Raw genomic sequence first — 23,521 nt, 5'->3', positions numbered from 1 at the left:
TTTGGCTGCCATCTTCTATAAAATTATTTATTTATTTATTTATTTCCAACTTAATATTCACTTTAAATCTTCTTAACCTCTGAAAAACACAGTCTTTTAAAACAATATTTAAAAATCTCCCATAGAATCTATCTGCAGGCAGCAAGGAGTTAAAGTAGCAAACAGCATGCAATTTACCAGCGGCAGACGGCAAGCAGTAAAAGTTCTGTCACTTTTGCTTTCCACTCGTTAGCTTGTTAACAATTCGCCTCCATTTTCTTGCTATTTTCAAGCTTGTTACAAAGTAACAGGGAATTGGCTTGGCTACTTGCATAAAGTTCTCCCACTTTCGTTCTGTCCGGTATAATCCTTTATTGTCCAAAATAGATCTCTGTGTTTGGTCGTGGTGATTGAATCCGCCAAAGCAGAAAAATCCTTGAATCTGGAGCACTTCGGGTTGCTGGAGGGAACTTAACCCTTCAAGCCCCTTTTTTCTCAGGGGTTTTAGGGAAGTTCTACCTCTACCCTGCAGCTCACCTCCTCTTCTTCTCCCGAAGAGGGGTTTTTTCGAACCGCTGGACGGCAGATTTAAGCTGTCCTAGCGATTCCACATAATCCAGAGGTTGGCGATCGTAAAGATCACCGCCATCACCTACGGTGCCAAACCGGAAGCCTCAGGGGATTAATTTTATTATTGAACAACTATATGTTCTTGGTCAATCCAAAATATTAATAAACCTCAAACCTAAATATTTAAGAAAATAAAAGTGAGGTTTTGGCTTTTTTAGGAGAATATCTATCTATGCACAATTATTGGGCAACTATTAGTATGCAGAATTATTATGCAACTAAATGAAAAACGAACATTTGCCCATCTTACTCGTTTATTTGCATCTGTTAAAGTGAGAATAATAAACAACTCAAAATGTGCAAATAAACATTTCTGACATTTTATTTAGTTATTTATTTATTGTTCAAATTTTTATACCCCCCTTCTCCGAAGACTCAGGTATGTACAGCATAGATAAAAAACATACAAAAAATTTAAAATACAATATACAATTAAAAATCTAATTCCATGAGCTGAATATTTAAAATACGTAGATAAAATTATAGAATAGAATAACCCCACTAAAACCTCACTAAAGCCTCACTAAAACCCCACTAAAGCCTCGATTAAAATTTATCATTAGGCCAGCCCTGCTTGATGAAAGAAGAAAGTCTTAAGCTCACGCTTAAAGGTCAGGGAGTAGGGGTAGCCCCACGGGTAGTTCATTCCACAGGGCAGGGGCCCCCACAGAGAACGCTCTTCCCCTGGGGGCCGCCAGCCGACATTGTTTGGCCGACAGCACCCCAAGAAGGCCTTCCCTGTGAGAGTGCACAGGTCGATGGGAGGCTACTGGTGGCAGCAGGCAGTCCCGTAAATATCCCGGTCCCATGCCATTTTAAAAAAATCTGACCAATATAGCTACCCTTCTTTTCAATTACAGTCATAAGCCTTCCATTCATGAAGTCTGACAGTTTCTTGATCTGTTGACAATCAACTTTTTGTGCAGCAGCAATCACAGCCTCCCAGACACTGTTCAGAGTGGTGTGCTGTTTCCCTTTACTGTAAATCTCCCATTTAAGAAGGTCTCACAAGTTTGCCATTATTTTTTCATCTTTAAGGCTGGCTAGCCACGCAGTGGAGTACTTCGATGCATGTGATGGAGTATTGTCCTGCATAAAAATCATGATCTTTTTGAAAGCTGCAGACTTTTTCCTGTACCACTGCTTGAAGTCTTCTTGTCTTCTAAAAACTGGCAGTATGTTTGGGAGTTTATTTTGAATCCATCTTCAACCTGAAAAAGTCCAACTAGCTCACCTTTAATAATACCAGCCTATACCAGTATCCCACCTCCACTTTGCTGGTGTCTGAGTCGAAGTGGGGCTCTGTGCCTGTTATTGATCCAGCCACGGGCCCATCCATCTAGTCCTTCAAGAGTCATTCTCATCTCATCAGTCCATAAAACCATAAAAAGCTATCTTGGCCTAGACTTGCCGTTTCAACTTATATGTCTTGTTCAGTGGTGGTCGGGTTTCAGCCTTCCTTACCTTGACCATGTCTCTGAGTACTGAACACCTTGTACTTCTGTCCATTCCAGGTAGGTTGCAGTTCTGGAATATGACAGCAGTGGAGGATTTTTGGTAGCTTCATGTTTGATTCTTCTCAAATCTTTGGCAGTTAATGTGCATATTTTTTCTCAGCATGTTTCTTGCGACTCTTGATTATTTGCAACAAAATGTTTGATGGTTCTGTGATCAAGCCCCAATATCTTAGCAATTTCAAGAGTGTTGCATCCCTCTGAAAGGCCTTTTACAAGTTAAATCTCTTTTTTGGCCCATTTTGCCTGAAGAAAAGAAGCTGCCTAATAATTATGCACACCTTGATATAGAGTGTTAGGACACTCTTTACACAATATGTATCAGCTGATATGCTTATATCCACAAGTTTGTACAGCTTGGAGGTGGAAAATATGTATAAAAATGATGATATGGTCAAAATACTTACTTGCCTAACTATTGTGCATACAGTGTACTGTTGATGGTTGGTGGAAAGCTGGGTTTTGCTTATTTAATTTCCTTTTATGATGCAACAGAACTGTCAAGTCCCTAAGACACTTAATTTCCAGTAGAGTCTTTAAACTGCCTGATGACCTGTCCCAAACTAGTTTTGATTCTTAGAGTTTCAATATATATATTCAATTACCAACTTTAAAAAACTTGATAGCCTTATCTATTATAAACCTATGTATATGCATAAAACTTGAATGAATCTTGAATAAATCAGATTGATTCTAACAGATCCTGGATTTGTCCCAAACAAAACAAAAAAATGGATCTGAATTATTGATATAGCTTAATACAGGTAATCCTTGATTAATGACTGCTCTGTTTAGCGACCATTCAAACTTATAAAAGTGCTAAAATAAGTTGTACAACTAGTCCTTAAAGTTATGACCTTTGTAGCATCCCTGTGGTCACATAATCACCAGCTGCAAGCTTCACAGCCCATTTCCAACAAGCAAAGTCAATGGAGAAAGTAGCAGTAAAATCAAAGTCATGGTCATGTGATGATGTACTTAATGATCATGGGTGATGCACTTAATGACCACATTGGACTGATATAAGCATGTCATGATCATGTAATGTTTCACTTAATGATTGCATTGCGTAGTGATAGAATATTAAAGTTATTGAGGTTATTAAGTGAGGACTACCTATAAGTGATTTGGTGTGGAATCGCCAATTAATGCCACGATAAATATTATTTCATTTTAATGTGCTAAAGCACTTGATATATTGGGACTATTTTTAATAGTATGTGGGGAGTGTGAGTGAAAGAGACAGATCTGGTATAAGATTCTCTTCGTTCATGGACACCGTTTTACTTTTTGGAAAGGAAGGATAATGTTTTGTATACCTTCTTTTTAAAAATGTCTGTTCCTCTCTGATAGATCCAAACTTCAAAGAACAAACCAGCCAACAAAGTGATGCTTCTCAGCTACCAGTAAATGTGTTGCAATCTCAGATGAATGTACTGACATCAGTAAACACACAGCATCAACCAATGAGTATCTTCCCGTATACAATGGGTGTTCCTACTCCTATTATGAACATTCAACACAATCCATTTAACCTTCCTCCACCAGTGCCCATGCACCTTCATTCAGGACTGCCTCTTGTCCAGGTAGCAGCTTCATCCAGTATGTCTCAGGGACCACCTCCTCCACCACCACCACCACCTCCATCCCAGCAAATTAACTTCATTGCTTCCCAACTTGACGGACCGCAGTTGCAGGTACCTATTTTAGTTGTTAAAAAACCCTTCAAACTGTTAATATATGTAGAAGTAGGTACCTTGTTTTTAATGCCAAATATCGTATGTTTGTATGGCTATTATATTAGGAATACCCTTGTTTATTAATTTGGAAGCTCACTGAAAAATATTTGCTTGTATTCCAAGATACTTGAGCTCTAGATAAACAACATGTATATATGTTGATTTGTTTGCATATGCCTAAAAGCATCAATTTCTGGAGATGTATTTTAGTAAGCAATTATTTTTAGTATATCTTCCAATTTTGGAGTCAAGACATCTTGTAATGGGTGTTTCTGAGCCCGAATTAAAATTCTAATTCTGCTTCTATTGCCCCTTTCTGCATTCTGGCCTTGTGTTGCTCAACATGGCTGCTTTCCAGCTTCTCCATGGCTAAACCAAGTTATAGTAAACATAAATCCCTCCTCACTTTTCTTTCCTTTTTTATTTTCACTTGCCCCACAGCCAGCACTGTTTGTCTATAGATGTCTCAGAGGTTGTTGCTAATGTTTTGAGACAAACTGAGTAGACTTAAGCCCTAGAAATGTGCCAGTGTACCCTTCAATTCTCCACCATGGTTTCTCCAGGGGGATGCAAATAACACAAACAATACCTGGATACCATCTGCAACTGTCAGCAGGGCTGTTTCCAGTTTTCTGGGAATGTGAATACTGTGAGCGCTGAAGAGGAAAGACACTTGAGAGAACCAGATACCCAATCCCTCATTTGCCCTTCATCAAGTGAATCTTCTTGATTGACTCCACTGGGAACTATGCCATAGAATCCTCACTCTATCCTATGCTTCAAGAAGTCCCAGGGATAGCCATGGTTTCTTCAACTGTATCACAGCTATCCTGGTCAAAACTGCTGTACCCCTTATCCATCCTAGTGGACGAAAAATACTGCCTTGTGCTCTCCTTGTAGGGAAGTGACAGGCCTCCATACTCTTCCTGAAATTCCTCTCCCCAGGCCCTTACTGCAGAGAACAAACTTGATTCCACCACTCGGGGAAACTGTCAGGCAAGGAGAGAGACTTGGGTAACACGATTGAAGACATCACTGCAGAATTTCATGTTTTCCAAAGCATTAATAAGACCCTTGAGTCTGACTCATATAACATCAAACCTATGGACCCATATAATGTCAGATGCATGATTCATAGGGCTACATCAGATGGATGGCTCCTCCAAGATAAGCTTATTTCATCCCTAGCTAACCAAACACTAAATGTTGTTGAAGGTCATAAATCGCTTCCTTAATATGTAGATGACTACACAACATGAACAGTTTTCAGGTTCACACTCTGTATTCTTCATTCTTCCTGAGAAGAACAAAGATAGATATGCCATCTTTGATCAGAAGCAGGTGAACATTTAAGTATTGTTAAGTTCCAGATGGAAACCTTGAGATCCATTGTGTAACCCTGAGCATGCGCAAGATGGCGGCGTAATGTGAACGGAGTGGAGGACTGACGGACTGTTCCTGGACGGGCTGGACGGGGGGGGGGGGTTTGTCAGCATGACCCGGTTGAAGAAACATCTCGTCGGCCCGACAAGGGGTTTTTCGCCCTTGGGAAAGGGTCGGGCCGACAGGAGCGGAGCTATGATGTGGACGGCTGCAGACGGTGGTTCCGGGTATGGCGTTTTCAGGCGCAGCGGGCCTGATTGGGGCGGTGGCTGGCCGCCGGCGTTTCTCTGGCCGGTCCGGCGCCGGCGGCAGCTTGTTTTTATCTGTCAGCGGTGGCGGAGTGACTGGGCAGCTGAGGCGGCAAGAGAATGGTGGTGAGCTGAGGCGACGCGCTGAGGCGGTGAGCTGAGGCAACGAGCTGAAGCGGTGAGAACGGAAGGTCAGGACACAGAGGGCGGCTGCGGGCTCGGCTGGCCCGACTGGGGTGGCGGCTGCTGGTGTTTTTTTCAGGTCGTTTCGGCCCCGGGACGGCATGTCTGTCGGTGGTGGCTGAGGCGACTGGGGCGGCGGTCTTTACCCTTTTTGGGGAACCAGCGGAGCTTGCAGCCTGAGTGGAACGCGCTTGGAACCTGGATACATCTTTTGGAGTTTGGGAGCCCTGCAGTGTTCTGAAGCCCAGCGGAGCCCTTTTGGGCCTTCAGAGCTCTTTGCTGTCGGGGGGGTTGTTGCTTTGGGGGTGATGGCTGCTGTCTTTGACCGCCTACGACGCCGACGCCGGCAGCACCTTTAATGAGGCGGTGACGGTAGCGGGGCTGTTTCCCCTCCCCCCTCCATGGGGCTCTGTGGTCCCTTGGGGGCCCTGCTTGAAGGCTCCTGTGGGCTCCAGGAGCAGTTGCTGGATGCCGAGGCGGTGGCAATGGCGGTGACGCCTTCTGGCGGCTGCACTATCGTGGATGACATCCCGCGGCGGCGATGGTTGCTGCTCTTTCTCCTCCCTCCTGGAACTTTAGGGGGAGCCCGGGTGGTGGTTCATACCATCTACATTGTGCACTATTAAGAACTTTTCGTTCCCAGCTGGTGGTCTGTCTAGCCTATGTATTGTCATTCAACATCTTGACAAACCAGGATTCCGCCATTCCTTAAGACTCATGACATATTCGTCGAACCAGCTTCTTGCACTGCAAGATGCCCCCCTTTCACGGGTGTGGCCCTCCTCTCTATTGAGGGCCTACCTCGATGACGGATTTTGGAATCCCGAGAGGTGGCATGCATCTAAGAAAGGGTTAAGGGGGTTTTTAAATCTGTTTTTTTGAAAACTTTTAATTAAATCAAACAAAGGGTTATTAAGGGGTGGGTTGGGTGGGGGGGGTCACCCAAAGGGGGTTAGACTGGTCCCTTCTAAGGTTCACGATTTGGAGGTCTGTAAAGCAGAGGTATCTGAGGAGGTTAGGACTCGACCGACTACGGGCATTTCCATCTGCACGGTACGAGGGAGGGGCAGATATGGCGGAAGCGGGGGCTCATAACATGCTCGGGGAGTGCGCTCTCGCTGTTTGCGAGCGATTGCGCACTCCGGGCCCCCAGACTTCACTCGTGCCCCGAGTGGCTGTATTCCTTGGTCCCTGGGCCTCTGGTTGATGCTATGCAATGCCAGGTCCGTTATGAATAAGGCCCCCCTCATAGCTGATCTTATTCAAGAGGGGGGTGCGGACCTGATGGGCATTTCATAGACCTGGTTGGGCACAGAAGGGGGGGTTCCCCTTACTGAGATGTGCCCACCAGGCTTCCGAGCATTCCATCAGCCGAGGGTCCAGGGTAGGGGTGGGGGGGTAGCAGTTGTTGTCAATGAGAGTCTGGAACCGAGGGAGGTCGCTGTCCCGCAGATAGCCGGTTGTGAAACCCTCCTTGTGAAGTGGGGCCAAGGGGTGCAGGTGGGCTTGCTGATCACGTACCTGGCTCCCTGCTACGTGACAGCAGCCCTGCCCGAGCTGTTGGAGATGATAGCCGGGACGGCGGTTGAGATCCCCAGACTTATGGTTATGGGGGATTTCAACTTGCCATCAGCGGGCGAATCATCAACGGCAGCTCAGGAGTTCATGGCTTCCATGACGGCCTTGGACCTGACCCAGGTAGTTAATGGTCCCACCCACACTGGGGGTAACACACTGGACCTGATTTTTGTCTCGGGACAGTGGCTAAATGATCTGAAGCTAGGGGAGTTAATATCTAAACCCCTGTCATGGTCAGATCATTTACTCCTTCAGCTAGACTTTCGAACCGCTGCACCGCACCACAGGGAGACGGAACCGGTTCGATGGTTCCGTCCCAGGCGCCTGATGGACCCAGAGAGGTTTCTGACGGAGCTTGGGCTGTTTCCGAGGGACTTAGCCCACGGCTCAGTGGAAGAACTGGTCGCCGCCTGGGAGGAGGAGGCGGCCGAGGCTTTGGACCGCGTCGTGCCTTTGCGGCCTCTGACCCAGCGACGAACTCGACCAGCTCATTGGTATAACGAGGAGCTGAGAGAGATGAAGTGCCGGAAAAGACGCCTAGAGAGTGCTTGGATGTCCAGCCGCTCCGAACCCGACCGATCACTAGTGAGGTCGCATATTCAGACCTACCTAGTGGCGATGAGAGCGGCGAAACATAATTATTTTTCCACTCTTATCGCATCGGCAGATAATCGCCCAGCCAGGGTGACCCGCTCCCTGCTTATGCAGGAAGCCCGGGAGGACCCCTTGCAGGGGTGTGCTGAGGATTTTGTACAGTATCTGTCCGATAAAATAGCTCGGATCCGGGACAGACTGGACACTGATTGGATAGATCCGGGTGGGATGGCGAGGACAGGTCTTGAGGATATTATCTGGACTGAGTTCAATCCTGTGACTCCCGATGATATGGACAGGTTGTTGGGTAGGCTGAATCCCACCACATGTTTATTGACCCGTGTCTCTCCTGGATGGTACTGGCCACACGGGAGGTTACACGAGGCTGGCTCTTGGGAGTTACCAACACTTCTTTGTTGGGGAGCATTTTCCCCACTGCCTTGAAAGAGGCGGTGGTGAGGCCCCTCCTCAAGAAGCCCTCCCTGGACCCAGCTGTGTTAGCGAACTATCGTCCAGTCTCCAACCTTCGCTTTTTGGCGAAGGTTGTTGAGAGTGTGGTGGCATATCAGCTTCATCAATACCTGGAGGAAACTGTCTATCTGGACCCATTCCAGTCTGGTTTCAGATACAGCACCGAGACGGCTTTGGTCGCGTTGGTGGATGACCTCTGGAGGATGTTCCTCTGTCCTGATCCTGTTAGATCTCTCGGTGGCTTTTGATACCATCGACCATGGTATCCTGCTGCGGCAGTTAGAGGGATTGGGGATGGGAGGCACCATTTATCGGTGGTTCTCCTCCTATCTCTCTGACCGTATGCAGACGGTGTTGGCAGGGGGGCAGAGATCGACCTCAAGGTGCCTCACTTGTGGGGTGCCTCAGGGGTCGGTTCTCTCGCCTCTCCTGTTCAACATCTACATGAAGCCGCTGGGTGACATTATCCGTGGCTTCGGGGTGGATTACCATCTGTACGCTGATGATACTCAGCTGTACATTTCCACCCCGAACCACCCCAACGAAGCCGTCGAGGTGATGGGCTGGTGTCTAGAAGCCGTGTGGGTCTGGATGGGGAGGAACAGGCTCCAGCTCAACCCTTCCAAGACAGAGTGGCTGTGGGTTCCGGCGTCCCGGTACAGTTAGCTTATGCCATCGCTGACTGTTGGGGGGGAAGTATTGACCCCAGGGGAAGAGTGCGCGTTCTCCTGGACGATCGGCTGTCTTTAGAAGAACACTTGACGGCCGTCGCCAGGGGAGCATTTTATCAGGTTCGCCTGATTCACCAGTTGCGCCCCTTCCTTGACCGGGACTCCTTACGCACGGTCACTCACGCCCTCGTTACTTCCCACCTGGACTATTGCAATGCTCTCTACATGGGGCTCCCCTTGAAGAGCACCAGGAGGCTCCAGCTAGTCCAGAATGCGGCCGCACGGGTGATAGAGGGAGCACCGCGTTGCTCCCATATAACACGTATCCTGTGCGGCCTGCACTGGCTGCCGGTAGCCTTCCGGGTGCAATTCAAGGTGTTGGTTACCACCTTTAAAGCGCTCCATGGCTTAGGGCCGGGCTATCTACGAGACTGCCTTCTGCCACTGATAGCCTCCCAACGACCTGTGCGCTCCCACAGAGCGGGCCTCCTCAGGGTGCCGTCGACCAAACAATGTCGGTTGGCGACCCCCAGGGGGAGGGCCTTCTCTGTGGCAGCACCGGCCCTATGAAACGAGCTGCCTCCAGGGTTACGACAACTCCCCGACCTCCGGGCCTTCAAACGTGAACTGAAGACTTTACTATTTCATCATGCGAGACTAGCCTAAGAAATATTTTATTGTAATTTTAAACGGGTTTTAAATCGGTCTTTGACCGTTTTAGTGTTTTGGCCATTAAATATTTGGTTTTAATTTGTTTTTAAATATTGCTATTTATATTTGTATTTTAATATGGCTGTAAACCGTCCTGAGTCCTTCAGGAGAAGGGCGGGATAAAAATGTAATTATAAATAAATAAATAACATAAAGAACATATCCAGAAAAAGGATGTTAGTCTAACTAGACTTAGAGGAGTTAATCTTTAGGCCAATTTTTGCATTCCAGTTCACCCAACAAGCACAATTCTTGAGATTCAAATATGACGATGCTGATTGCCAATATATTCTATTTGGCCTGTTCCTTACGCCCATGGTATGCATGAATATGATGGTAACCACCGTAGCCCCTTGCTGGCCCTTGAGTATATATGTTATCCCTATATTTTGGTCCAATTCTCATTAACTGAATATACAAGAAGGATGTCTGAATCATAGTGCATAACCTTGACAATTTGGAGTTTCTGTTCAATAAAGACATATCCTGTTAGTTTACAACTTACAATACCTGTCTATAGGTTTGATCCTAAAGGCCTGTTTTCTTTGTCAAAGAAGAGGAAATAAGCAACTAATCACATAAATTATGCAGATTGCCCAATCTGATCTCTTGATTTGCCATCTTCCAAGGCTAGATGATCACTTAAATAATTTTAATACCATAGCCAGAATTCCAATTACAGTATCTGTTCCTCTCCTTTCTGAAGCTAATAGCCCAGAGATCCTAGATACGAGTGATGACTCTGTCAAAAATAATAGGAGTTGTGACTTTTGAAAATCCTTACGAGGAACAGGAATCCTTGAACACCAGGTTGAAAGTTACTGTAAAGCCAGTATCAGATACATTGCTTGGCCAATTTGCTCAGGAATCTTTGGCAAAAGAAGCTGCAGCATAAACTTTGTTGAGCTGAAGCAGCATGAAAAGCTTTGAGCAATTTTCAGGCTTTAAAAAAATTGAAGTATTATTCCTCTAACAGAAAATGTAACCACCAAAGTTTGCTTCAAGAGAAAGGAAGGGAGGTTTGCATATCCTTTGGTGCAAACTTTGGTGGTTACATTACCTATTAGGCAATTGATAAAGGAAGCAACTGGTCTGTCTTCTGGACTGAAGAAAACCTGTAAGAAACCTTCAGCATAGTGGCAAATGTGGTTCAGTGATGAATATCCTTTGTTTAGAACAAGTTTTTATTGATTTTTTAGTTGTCCCCCCCACACACACACATACATGATTTATGAACAGAATATTGGCCATATCATATCTTATACAATTCAATATATTTAAATATATTTTACTTACAGTTTTTGCCAGAATATTCTTTTTTCATAGTTTTTATTCATTTCCTAATATTTCCTTGCTCATTTTATTAAGTCACATCTTCTTTCGCCCTCAAATTCTAATTTCTCCATTTTTATTTGTGTTCATTCTCTTTCATTCTTTTTTTTAACTATTTCAATTTTTATCATAATATATTGAAATATATTCGGGGTTGCCTTTCTTCCATTTCATCTTTTCCTTTTCACAGCAATCCTTTCTTCTCCTTTCACTCCTTTCCCTCCCTCCTTTCATCCTACCTACTTTCTTCTCTCCTCTCCTACTCCTTCTCTACTTTTCCTTCCTTTCTCCCCCTCGGTCCTACTTCCTCCCTATCTAACCTTCTCTCCTACTCTTATTTCCCCTCCATTTCCTCCTCTCCTCTCCTCTTCCCTTTCTTCTTTCTCTCTCCCTCCTTCTCCCTTTCCATTTCTCTCCTTCTTTGTATCTCTCTCCATTGCTGTATTTTTTTTCATATCAATAGTTCTGGTGTCCAGACAACCCCAATTTTCTCATTTATTATGCATATTTCTCAAACCTCCCCTCCTATATTTTAGTTATTAACATTGTCTTCATCTTATTCCATTTATATCATACAATCAACTGATGCAACTTTTCACCTCTTATTTTCTTAAAGAGTTTTTGTTCAAAATTCAATACTTATTATTTTCTTCCAATAGTGTACATCATTTACTAACATTTCAATTTTATTCCCTTTTACATCTTAATTTCAATCATTTTTACTTATAAATCATACTATCTTTCACATTTCATCTGCTGGATTTTCCATTTTATATATTTAAAATTTATTTCCTTACCATCAACTATAATTCTCTCTCATTCCATGCATTCTCAGACACAAACAGAAAAAGAAAACATATATCCCATTATATCTTCCACATTTAATTTACTTCTCCTCTTTCTCTCTTTTTTAATTTCCTTCATTTCATTTCAACTTTTTTTACTACCTTTTTACAATAATCTATATATTTCTTCTAATTTCCATTATTCTCAAAAAAAAGTTTCTACCACTATTTTAGTTTCTTTTCTACTATTTATTTTTCTCCTTCTTTTAACCATTTTCTTTCAGTCTGTCCCAGATCTCATCTCTTAATATTTTTCTCCCTTTCTCCCGTTTTTATCTTCCTCTTTCTCCCTTTCTTGCATTCTCTTTTCCACCTTCTTTCTCTGACTTTTATTCTTTTAATTTTCCCCATCAATTTTCTCTCTTTATTTCCTCCTCTTCTCTTTATTCTGTCACTGCTAATCCCAGTGTAATCATCTATTTTTTTCACTCTTTTAATTTTCCCCCTCAATCTTTTCTTCTTTTCTTTTTTCCCTTTCTTTTTTAAAATATCTTTCCCCCTCTCCATTTTTATTCTTTCCCTATTAATCCCAGTATGATCCTCTGTATTATCCTCACTCATTTCTTTTTCAACATTTTTGTTGTTCTTGTTTTCTCATAATTTTTTTTATTTTTAAGCCACAGTTCTGCTTGTTTGTTCCCATTAAAGGACTCTCGCACCATTTGAAGCATCTCCCATAGTTCCTCCCAGTTCTCCATGTTTTCGATGTGAGGAGAAAAACTTTTTAGATTTATTTATCTTAACTTATGTATAGTCCAAATTCAAGTCCAAAATATTGTCTTTCTCCCCCCCCCCTTTTTTTTTTCTGTTTCCAATTGCAAGCCAGTTCAAATGTGTTTATTTTTTCCTAGGTCGTCCAAATTCCAATCTTGATTTATCCAGTTTTTACCACAGCTGTTCAAACAAGTACTCCTTCAATGTTCCTTTCCTCTTAGTCTAAACAATGCAATGTTATTTTTTTTCTCTTCTCCAGCAATGATTCTCTCCAATCCAGAACTCCTGGCAACAAAATGTCACTAGTTAATCCACAAAAGCAGTTTCTTTTTCTTCCTCTATTAAATCCTTTTGTTAGTAGAAGACACTTTGTCTCAATCTTCTTCTCCCTTTAATATTTATATTTTCTTCCAAAACCAATTTTAAATCCAGATGTAATGTTGTTTCTTTTAGGGCTTTTGTCTTATAAATCGTCTTTACTGTTTGTTTCCTCTCACTTTAAGTTTCCGCCGCTAACTTCAAGCCGGAAAGTTTTTGAACTTTAAAGATTTTTTTCTTCTTACCTGTGAGTTGGCCAATCGCTCGCCCGGTAACAATACTCTGTTCAGATCTTGCCTCCTGCTCAAACTTCTTGTGTGGCCGCCCCGACTTTGGCAGTTTCTGATGGCTGCCTTTCCTGTCGTTGGTTTGAAGGCTGGGTGCCGGTGCTGCAGGGATTTGCAACTTCCCTGTTCGTGCCAGCCAGTGCCTTCTTTCTTCGCTGTCCCTCCAGGACAGCTATGGTTCATTGAGAACCCCCAAAATGGCAGTAATTTCGGCACGCTCCCCGGGGTTCACATCATCCCATTGCGACGCTGGCTATGCCCTCAGCCTCAGTGACAAATATTTGAACTCAAGTGAATGGAGCTTTAATCTCAGTGTATTCAATCAAATCACTTCGATCTTAAGAAGGCCAGGCTAACCTCTGAACTCTAAGGTGGGGTACTTCTCATGTTTTCTAACACAAGGAGCAAAATATTCAGTACGTGGCCCAAAGACTTGGTTTTATACTTCCCTGTATTTAATAATAACAGAGTTGGAAGGGACCTTGGAGGCCTTCTAGTCCAACCCCCTGCCCAGGCAGGAGACCCTACACCATTTCAGACAAATGCTTATTCAACATTTTCTTAAAAATTTCCAGTGTTGGAGCATTCACAACTTCTGCAGGCAAGTTGTTCCACTGATTAATTGTTCTAACTGTCAGGAAATTTCTCCTTAGTTCTGAGTTGCTTCTCTCCTTGATTAGTTTCCACCCATTGCTTCTTGTTCTACCCTCAAGTGCTTTGGAGAATAGTTTAACTCCTTCTTCTTTGTGGCAACCCCTGAGATATTGGAACACTGCTATCATGTCTCCCCTAGTCCTTCTTTTCATTTAAAACTAGACATACTGAGTTCCTGCAACCGTTCTTCAGATGTTTTAGCCTCCAGTCCCCTAATCATCTTTGTTGCTCTTCTCTGCACTCTTTCTAAGTCTCAACATCTTTTTTACATTGTGGCGACCAAAACTAAATGCAATATTCCAAGTGTGGCCTTACCAAGACATTATAAAGTGGTATTAACACTTCACGTGTTCTTGATTCTATCCCTCTGTTTATGCAGCCCAGAACTGTGTTGGCTTTTTTGGCAGCTGCTGCACACTGCTGGCTCATATCTAAATGGTTGTCCACTAGGAGTCCAAGATCCCTCTCACAGTTACTACTGTTGAGCAAGGTACCATATATACGGTACCTGTGCATTTTGTTTTTTGTTTTTGCCTAAATGTAGAACCTTATTTCTGAATTTCATTTTGTTAGATAGCGCCCAATGTTCTAGTCTGTCAAGATCCTTCAGTATCTTGAGCCTATCTTCTGGAGTGTTAGCTATTCCTGCCAGCTTGGTGTCATCTGCAGATTTGATGAGTTCCCCATCTATCCCCTCGTCCAAGTCATTGATGAAGATGTTGAAGAGTACTGGGCCTAAAACAGAGCCTTGGGCTACTCCACTGCATACTTCTTTCCATGTGGATGTAGTTCCGTTAAGGACTACACGTTGAGTAAGGTTGGTCAGCCAGTTACGAATCCATCTGGTGGTGGTGCTGTCTAACCCACATTTTTCTACTTTATCTAGTAATAGGTTATGGTCTACTTTATCAAATGCTTTACTGAAGTCCAAGTAAATTATATCAGTAGCATTCCTCTGGTCCGCTAATTTTGTCACTTTGTGAAAGAATGCAATAAGATTAGTCTGGCATGATCTGTTTTTGACAAACCCATGTTGGCTTTTGGTTATTACTTTGTTTGCTTCTAAGTGTTTGGTGATTCGTTGCTTGATTATCTTTTCCAAAATCTTCCCTGGTATTGAGGTCAGGCTGATAGATCTGTAGTTTCTTGAATCTATTGTTTTTTCCTTTTTTGAAGATGGGAACTACATCAGCTCTTTTCCAGTCCTCTGGCAATTCCCCTGTGCTCCAGGATCTTTGAAAGATATAGTTCAGTGGGTCTGAGATCTCGTCTGCCAATTCCTTCAGAACTGTCGTGTCCCACTCCTCCGCTGACGGCTGGGTCAGGGAAATCCGAATCAGGCTTGCCTCTGCAGCTCTGCCCAAAGTCCTAGCAAAGTCCTCAGAGCAGGCAGGAGACCAGTAAGTGACTTCAGCAAGATAAGTTCGACTTTTGCCTGACTCAGAGACTGCCAGAAAGTAGATCCTTTATATAGGCCATGGGGTGTGGCTCCATGACTCAGCACTCATTAAGGCCTGCCCCTCCCTTCCTTCTGTTGCCTCCGCCTCTCCAATCTTCTGATGCGAGGGTCACTCCAATCAGCTGTTGTTGGGAGTAAACCCTCCTCAGGCTCACCTGCTGTGGAGGAGGGGGAGGGGTCTAGCTGCTCCGTTTGCCTGGGCATGGAGTCAGGGCTGGGGCAGGGAGATGCTCCTTCTTCTGCAGTTTGTGTGGGCATGGAGCCAGGACTTGGGCCGGGAGGCATACATTCCTCAGTGTTCGGGAGCAGGTAAGAAGGCCCCGGCTGCTCTGAGGGCGGGCAAGACACAACAAGAACCTTGGCATCTGATCCTTGTGATTTGAACTCGTTTAGGGTAGACAGGTGTTCAGTTACCATTTTCTTCCCTATTTTAACTTGTGTTCCTAATCTGTTTTTTGTGGTGCTGTTTTTGATAGGTGGGATTGTTTTGTTTTTGTGTAAAGACAGATGCAAAAAATGAGTTAAGTAGATCTGCTTTCTTCCTGTTGCTCATCACCTTCTTGCCACTTTCTATCAGGAATGGGCCAATTGTTTCCTTGACTGTTTTCTTGTTTTTAACGTGTTGGAAGAAGCTTTTTTTGTTATTTTTTACTTTTGTCGCTAGCCTTTGTTCATTGTGAGCCTTAGCTTTTCTCACTTCATCTTTATCGGTTCAGGCTATTTGCTGATACTCTGCCTTAGTTATTTGCCCCTCTTTCCACTTTTTTATACTTGTCCTTTTTGTCTTTCAATTTGTCAGATAGTTCTTTATGCATCCATGCTGGTTTCTTTTGAGATCTATTGTTTTTCTCCTTCATTGATATTGTGCTACACTGGGCTTTTATAATCTCACTTTTCAAAATTTCCCACACTTCTTGAGTTGTTTTCCCCTTGAGGATTCTCATCCATGGAATCCTTTTCAAGCTCTCTCTAAGTTTATTGAAATTAGCTCTCTTAAAGTCCAAGACACTAGTTTGACTTTGTTCTACTACTTGTGTTTGCATAATGTTGAATTCCAACCTTGCCCCCACGGTTCCTGTAGCTTCAACATTTACTTAATCTCAGATTCCTATGACTAATGAAAAAATTGGCCTGACAAGTTCAGTATATCATTTTTGTAACATGGTTCCATATAATTGATTTTTTTTTTATTGAAAAGGTTTTACAAAATTTCTCCCCCCCTTTCCCCCCCTCTCCTCTTCCCCCCCTCCCTTCCCAAACCCCTCTCCCCCCCGACTTCCCGGAACAAACACAAGGTATAGTAAAAATAAAGCAAACATATACTAAAAATTTTTCCTTCCTATCTAAATTATAATCCTACAATTCTCATCAATTCCTAACTTCCCCCTAAACCATAAAAAAAAATACATCCTAATCATTCAAAGGCAGTCTGATAACTCTTAGTCTGAGATCTGTTTTGAATATAGTCAATCCATTTTTTCCATTCACTTAAATACCTTTCTTCCATATTGTCTTTCAAAAAGGCTGAGATTTTTGCCATCTCAGCCAAATTGGCAACTTTCAATATCCATTCTCCTATTGTAGGTACTTCGTTTTTCTTCCAATACGGTCCTATTAGTAATCTTGCCACTGTTATTAAATTTAAAATCCACTTAGTCTCAATTATCGTACAGTCCGTGATAATTCCCAGCACAAAAACTTGCGGCAGGAACTTTATCTTCTTTTTCAGAACATTTTGTAGAATCCACCAAATTCTTATCCAAAAAGCCTTAATATTTTTGCAAGTCCACCAAATATGAAAATATGTAGCGTCATCACAATTACATCTCCAACATTTTGCTTGCATATCTGGATATATACACAATAATTTCTTAGGATCTAAATGCCATCTGTAAAACATTTTATAAAAATTTTCCCTTAAATTCTGTGCCTGTGTAAATTTAACATTTCTGTTCTGTTTCCCTTCCCCCAATACTCCCAGCAAAGAGTCAGTCAGAGGCCTCTTTTCTGATTTATTTACATATATATAAATGTCCTGGCTACGTCTACCCACGGGCCTGCCAAGTTTCTGGAGATAACAAGGAAATTACAGATAAGGCCAGAATTACTCACGAATATATTCTTCCCTCCGTTGATACAGATTGCCACAAGAAATTCATTACTTTGTCCAAGACAAAAAACCAGGAAGTCCCGCCTCCTATTTATAGTCTCTGCAGATGTCACTGCATGACAATTATGACTTGGCTTTGTCCCAACTCTTCCGCTGCTGCGCACGCCGATCACGTCTTCGTAATCTTGCATCACTCCAAAACTGTTCTTGGGGCGTTGCCAAATCAGAAGGAGGCTCCATGGAATCAGGCTTTGCCGGCCCCTCCTCCTCCCTTTGAGTGGGTGCCAGGGAGGGAAAGGGCTCACGAGAAGCAGGGCTGGCCAGGTCTTCTCCCTCACTTTCTGAATCATCCGAGTCCAGGAGTCTGGGTCCAGGAACTTGGGTCACAACAATTTCTAACCCAAATTTTTTTCCAAGTTTCCAATAATATTGGCTCCTGAAAATTTTGTGCCCATTTTATCATACAGCCCTTTACCAAATCCCTTTCAGAGTCTATTTCAAGTAACACATTATACAATCTCTTTATATGTTCCTGAGATTGATTTCTAATTTGCTTTACCAAATTTTCCTCATTCTGGACTATACCAATTTTCTGATCTTCCTTCCATTTAGCATGTAATTGCCCATATTGGAACCAAGTATAATTTTTCCCTTTTCTTCTTTTAATACATGCAAAGATTTTGATTGCAAACTACCGCTTTCAGTATACAAAAGATCTTTATATGTAGTCATTTTCTGAGTCTGTTCTAAATTTATGTTTTCTATTGTATGTCTAGGACTTGCCCACATGGGAACCTTATAATTTAATTTATAAAAATATTTCTTCCAGACACGCAAGAGAGCAATTCTTAACACATGGTTTTTAAAAGCCTTATCCACTTTTTTATCATAAATTAAATATGCATGCCATCAATATAATAAATCATAACCTTCTATATTCAAAATTCTCTCCTCCGTTAGAGTAAACCAATCACTTATCGCAGAGAGAACAGCTGCTTCATAATATAATTTAAAATTAGGCATTTTTAAGCCTCTCCTTTCCCGTGAATTTTGAATTATTTTCATTTTAACCCTGGCCTTTTTACCTTCCCATATATATTTGTTAATTCCAGTCTGCCATTCCTCCAAATTTTTGTCTTTCTTAATTATTGGTATCATAAGACGCCTAGAGAGTACCTGGAGGTCCAGCTGTTCCGAGGCTGATCGGACACTAGTGAGGTCTTTTACTAAGACCTACCTAGTGACAATGAGGGAGGCGAAACGTTCCTACGTTTCCACCCTCATTGCATCGGCAGATAACCGCCCGGCCGCCCTGTTTCGGGTGACCCGTTCCCTCCTTCATCAGGAGGGACGGGATGACCCCCTACAGGGACGGGCTGAGGAGTTTAACGGTTATCTATACGATAAAATCATTCAGCTTCGGGATAGCTTGGACCAAGATTGCGATGATCCAACCGAGATGGCGGAGACACGTCTTGTTGAGGTTATTTGGGATGAGTTTGATTCTGTGGCTCTCGAGGACGTGGACAGGTTGCTGGGGAGGTTGCATGCAACTACATGTTTACTGGACCCGTGTCCTTCCTGGCTAGTGCTGGCTGCTCAGGAAGTGACACGAGGCTGGCTCCAGGGGATTATAAACGCTTCTTTGGTTGAAGGGGTTTTCCCCGCCGCCTTGAAAGAGGCGGTGGTGAGACCTCTCCTGAAGAAGCCTTCCTTGGACCCAGCTATTTTGGGAAAATACCGTCCAGTCTCCAACCTTCGCTTTGTGGCGAAGGTTGTAGAAAGTGTGGTTGCGTGGCAGCTCCCCCGGCACCTGGAGGAAGCTGTCTATCTAGACCCGTTCCAGTCCGGCTTCCGACCCGGTTACAGCATGGAGACGGCTTTGGTCGCGTTGGTGGATGACCTCTGGAGGGCCAGGGACAGGGGTTGTTCCTCTGCCTTGGTCCTATTAGATCTCTCAGCGGCTTTTGATACCATCGACCATGGTATCTTGCTCCGCTGGTTGGAGAGATTGGGAGTGGGAGGCACCGTTTATCGGTGGTTCTCCTCCTATCTCTCCGACCGGTCACAGACGGTGTTGACAGGGGGGCAGAGGTCGTCCGCGAGGCGCCTCACTTGTGGGGTGCCCCAGGGGTCGATTCTCTCGCCTACCCTGTTCAACATCTATATGAAGCCGCTGGGTGAGGTCATCAGTGGTTTCGGGGTGAGTTATCATCTGTACGCTGATGATACTCAGCTGTACTTTTCCACCCCAGACCACCCCAACGAAGCGGTCGAAGTGCTGTCCCGGTGCCTGGAAGCTGTACGGGTCTGGATGGGGAGAAACAGACTCAAGTTCAATCCCTCCAAGACAGAGTGGCTGTGGATGCCGGCACCCCGGTACAGTCAGCTGCATCCGCTGTGGCCCCAAAGGAGGTGGTTCGCAACTTGGGCGTCCTCCTGGATGGACGGCTGTCCTTTGATGAACATCTGGCGGCCGTCTCCAGGAGAGCCTTTTACCAAGTCCGCTTGGTCCGCCAGTTGCGTCCCTTCCTTGACCGGGATGCCTTATGCACAGTCACTCACGCTCTGGTTACGTCTCGGGTGGATTACTGCAATGCTCTTTACATGGGGCTGCCCTTGAGGTGCACCCGGAGGCTGCAGTTAGTCCAGAATGCGGCTGCGCGAGTAGTAATGGGAGCCGCTCGTAACACCACTGCTCCGTAGTCTGCACTGGCTTCCTGTGGTCTTTTGGGTGCGCTTCAAGATTTTGGTTACCACCTTTAAAGCGCTCCATGGCTTAGGACCCGGGTACTTACGAGACCGCCTGCTGTTACCCTATGCCTCCCACCCACCCGTACGCTCTCATAGAGAGGGTCTCCTCAGGGTGTCGTCCGCCAAACAGTGTCAGCTGGCGGTCCCCAGGGGTAGGGCCTTCTCTGTGGGAGCATCGACGCTCTGGAATGAACTCCCCCCTGGCCTACGTCAAGTGCCTGATCTTCGGACCTTCCGTCGTGAGCTAAAAACATACTTATTTATTCAAGCGGGACTGGCATAATAGTTTGATTTTAAATTGGGGTTTTATTAATATTCTTAAATATTTTAAATTTAATTTTAATTATTAGCAGTTTTTGTAATTTTGCTATGTTTTAATTTGTTTTAATTGTACATATTCTGTATTTTATCTCCGGCTGTACACCGCCCTGAGTCCTTAAACCCTGAAACCTTTCCATATCGATCAATTATGTCGAACAGAGATACACTTGAATTTATAGGATTTGTTAGAGTAATCACCAAATCATCTGCAAAGGCTCTCACTTTATATTCATGTTGTCTAACTCTAATTCCCTCTGTCTCCTTTGATTCTCGTATTTTATCCAATAGTGGCTCCAGAGTTAAAATGAACAATAATGGTGATAAAGGACATTCCTGTCTTGTTCCTTTTGCAATCTTAAAAGCTTCTATTAAGTTACCATTAATTATTATCTGGGCTGTTTGCTCTCCATAAATTGCTCTAATTATTCTTACAAAACCATCTCCAAAATGCTTTTTTTTTTTTGTTTACATTTATACCCCGCCCTTCTCCGAAGACTCAGGGCGGCTTACAGTGTATAAGGCAATAGTCTCATTCTATTTGTATATTTTTTACAAAGTCAACTTATTGCCCCCCCAACAATCTGGGTCCTCATTTTACCTACCTTATAAAGGATGGAAGGCTGAGTCAACCTTGGGCCGGGCTCGAACCTGCAGTAATTGCAGGCTTTGTGTTCTTAATAACAGGCTGTTCTTAATAACAGGCCTTACCAGCCTGCGCCATTCACCGGCCCTATTAACTTAACTATTTTTCTATTAACTTAAATAAAAAGTCCCAATGCAATTGATCAAAAGCTTTCTCTGCATCCAAAAAGATAAATGCTGCTGATATAAAAAATTTCTTTTCTAAATATTCCAATAAGTTAACAATCTGCCTAACATTATTCCTCATCTGTCTCCCTTTTATAAATCCAGATTGATCAGTATGAATTCTATGTTGTAAAACTAACATTAATCTGTTTGCTATTATTTTAACAAAAATCTTATCATTATTTAAAAGTGAAATTGGCCTATAATTCGCAGGTTTAGAACAATCTTGTTCCTCTTTTGGTATCAATGAAATAAAAGAAGTTCTCCATGAAGGGGGAATTCCCCCTCCTAATTGTATTTGATTAAATAATTCCTTAAGTGGACCTAACATCTCATCCTATAAGTTCCTATAATAACTTACTGTAAGCCCATCTGTACCAGGAGTTTCCCCCATTTTTAATTGTTTAATTGCCAAAATAATTTCTTCAGAAGTTATAGGCCGATTTAATTCTTCCCTTTCTTCTAAAGTTAAACTTTTAACCTTGTAATCTTTCAAATAATTATCAATATCCATATTCAATATTTTATCTTTAGCATATAAATTTGTGTAATATTCTAAGAAGGCTTTCTTAATTATATCCTGTTGATATCTCTCTTTACCTTTATATTCTATTTTTTCTATAATACGTTAGTTTCTGTTTTTTCCTTAAAATGTATGCTAACCACCTACCAGGTCTTTTTGCATTACAAAAGGTATTATATTTGTTGCCACTTGGTCAGCCATTATCATATTAAATTGACTCTGTAATATCTTTATTGCATCCTTAATCTTTTGGTCCTGCGGGTTATGTATTAGTAATTGTTGTTTCTTATAAATCTCCTCTTCTAAGTACCTACGCTGTCTTTGTTGCTTATTTCTCTGTCTATTGTTAATATATATTAATACACCTCTCATAAAGGCCTTACTGGCATCCCAAACCATTTCTATCGATGTTTTCTTATTCAAATTATAAACAAAAAATTCTTTCATCTGCTTTTTACGTTGATTTACATTTTCCTGATATCTAAACAAATTTTCATTTAATCTCCATGTTCTTCTGCCTTCTTTTCCATATTGCAATTCCATCCAGACAGGACTATGATCAGACAAACATCTTGGAAATATCTTAATTTTCTTCACCCTAGAAAGCAAATCATTAAAAGTTAAAATAAAGTCAATACGTGAGAAGGATTGATGCCTATCAGAGAAAAAAGTATAATTTCTTTCCTCCAAGTTCCTCAGTCTCCATACATCTCTCAACTCAAAATCTTCTATCATCTCAAAAAAAGATTTAGGCAGCTTTGCATGTGCAGGTATCTTCTTAGAAGAAATTCTCTTGTCCTTTCGTGTATCTATTACTCCATTACAATCTCCTAATATAATACACGATTTATAATCCCATAGAATCAACTTGTCATACAACATTCTGTAAAAATTTTCTTGTTGCTGATTGGGTGCATAAATACCAAGCGAAAGAATCTTTTTTGTTTCTAATATAAGTTCGATGGCAATATATCTTCCGTGAATATCTGCCTCTATTAACTTGGCTGGTATATCTTTTCTCAAATATACGACTATACCGTGTTTTTTGTCCAAAACAGAGGCAGCAAAATGTTTACCTAACTTTGAATTTATTAAGTATTTTTGATCTGATAATTTAATATGTGTTTCTTGTAAGCAAATCACATCATTTCTAAATTGTTTCGAATAATGAAATATTTTTCTTCTCTTTTGAGCTGAATTCAAACCATTAACATTCCAAGTCAAAATTTTATTTGCCATTACTGGCCTGCTGAAGCCTTTGAGCGATCAGCTGAAGATCATCCTCCCGTATCTTCAGCCTTGCTCCTCCCACCGCTTCTGTAGCAGAATCCTGAGCTTTACTTTGAGTTTGTTGCTCCTTTTCCTTACGCTTGAGGGCTCCCCTCGTCACTCTTTGTTCTTGTGGTTGGTCCTCAGATGGTTACATCACTGGGATCACCTCAGCTTCCACACCAATTTGAGTCTCTTGAATTCTTTTTTCTATTACTTCTATTTCAACTTTCAGCACAGTAGAAAGAAAATCTTTGACCTTAAGCACAGTTTCAATACGATATCTTCTTCCTTGATAATACACCGTAAAACCAACTGGAACTTCCCATCTAAATTGAATCTGGTACTTCTTAAGTTCTTGTGTAAAAAATATAAAGTCTTTCCTATCCCTTAACATCTTGGGAGGAATCTCTTTCAAAACCTTCAG

The 23,521-nt window shown here is 42.7% G+C and overlaps 1 protein-coding gene across 5 annotated transcripts in view; it reads left to right on the top strand.

Annotated features, from left to right (window-relative positions):
* The window catches only part of SCAF11 (SR-related CTD associated factor 11), an 85,247-nt gene that overhangs the window by 47,324 nt on the left and 14,402 nt on the right, over positions 1-23,521 (top strand). For all 5 annotated transcript variants that reach the window (XM_058191216.1, XM_058191217.1, XM_058191215.1 and 2 more), the window contains one exon: positions 3,477-3,820. In XM_058191216.1, the coding sequence (XP_058047199.1) occupies positions 3,477-3,820 (344 nt within the window). The remainder of the gene's footprint in view (positions 1-3,476; positions 3,821-23,521) is intronic.

Source organism: Ahaetulla prasina, chromosome 7 (assembly GCF_028640845.1).
Source record: "Ahaetulla prasina isolate Xishuangbanna chromosome 7, ASM2864084v1, whole genome shotgun sequence".
In the NCBI taxonomy this organism is placed as follows: Eukaryota; Metazoa; Chordata; class Lepidosauria; order Squamata; family Colubridae; genus Ahaetulla; species Ahaetulla prasina.
The sequence above is the reverse complement of the archived record's forward strand: the minus strand, read 5'-3'. Positions and strand labels throughout refer to the sequence as shown.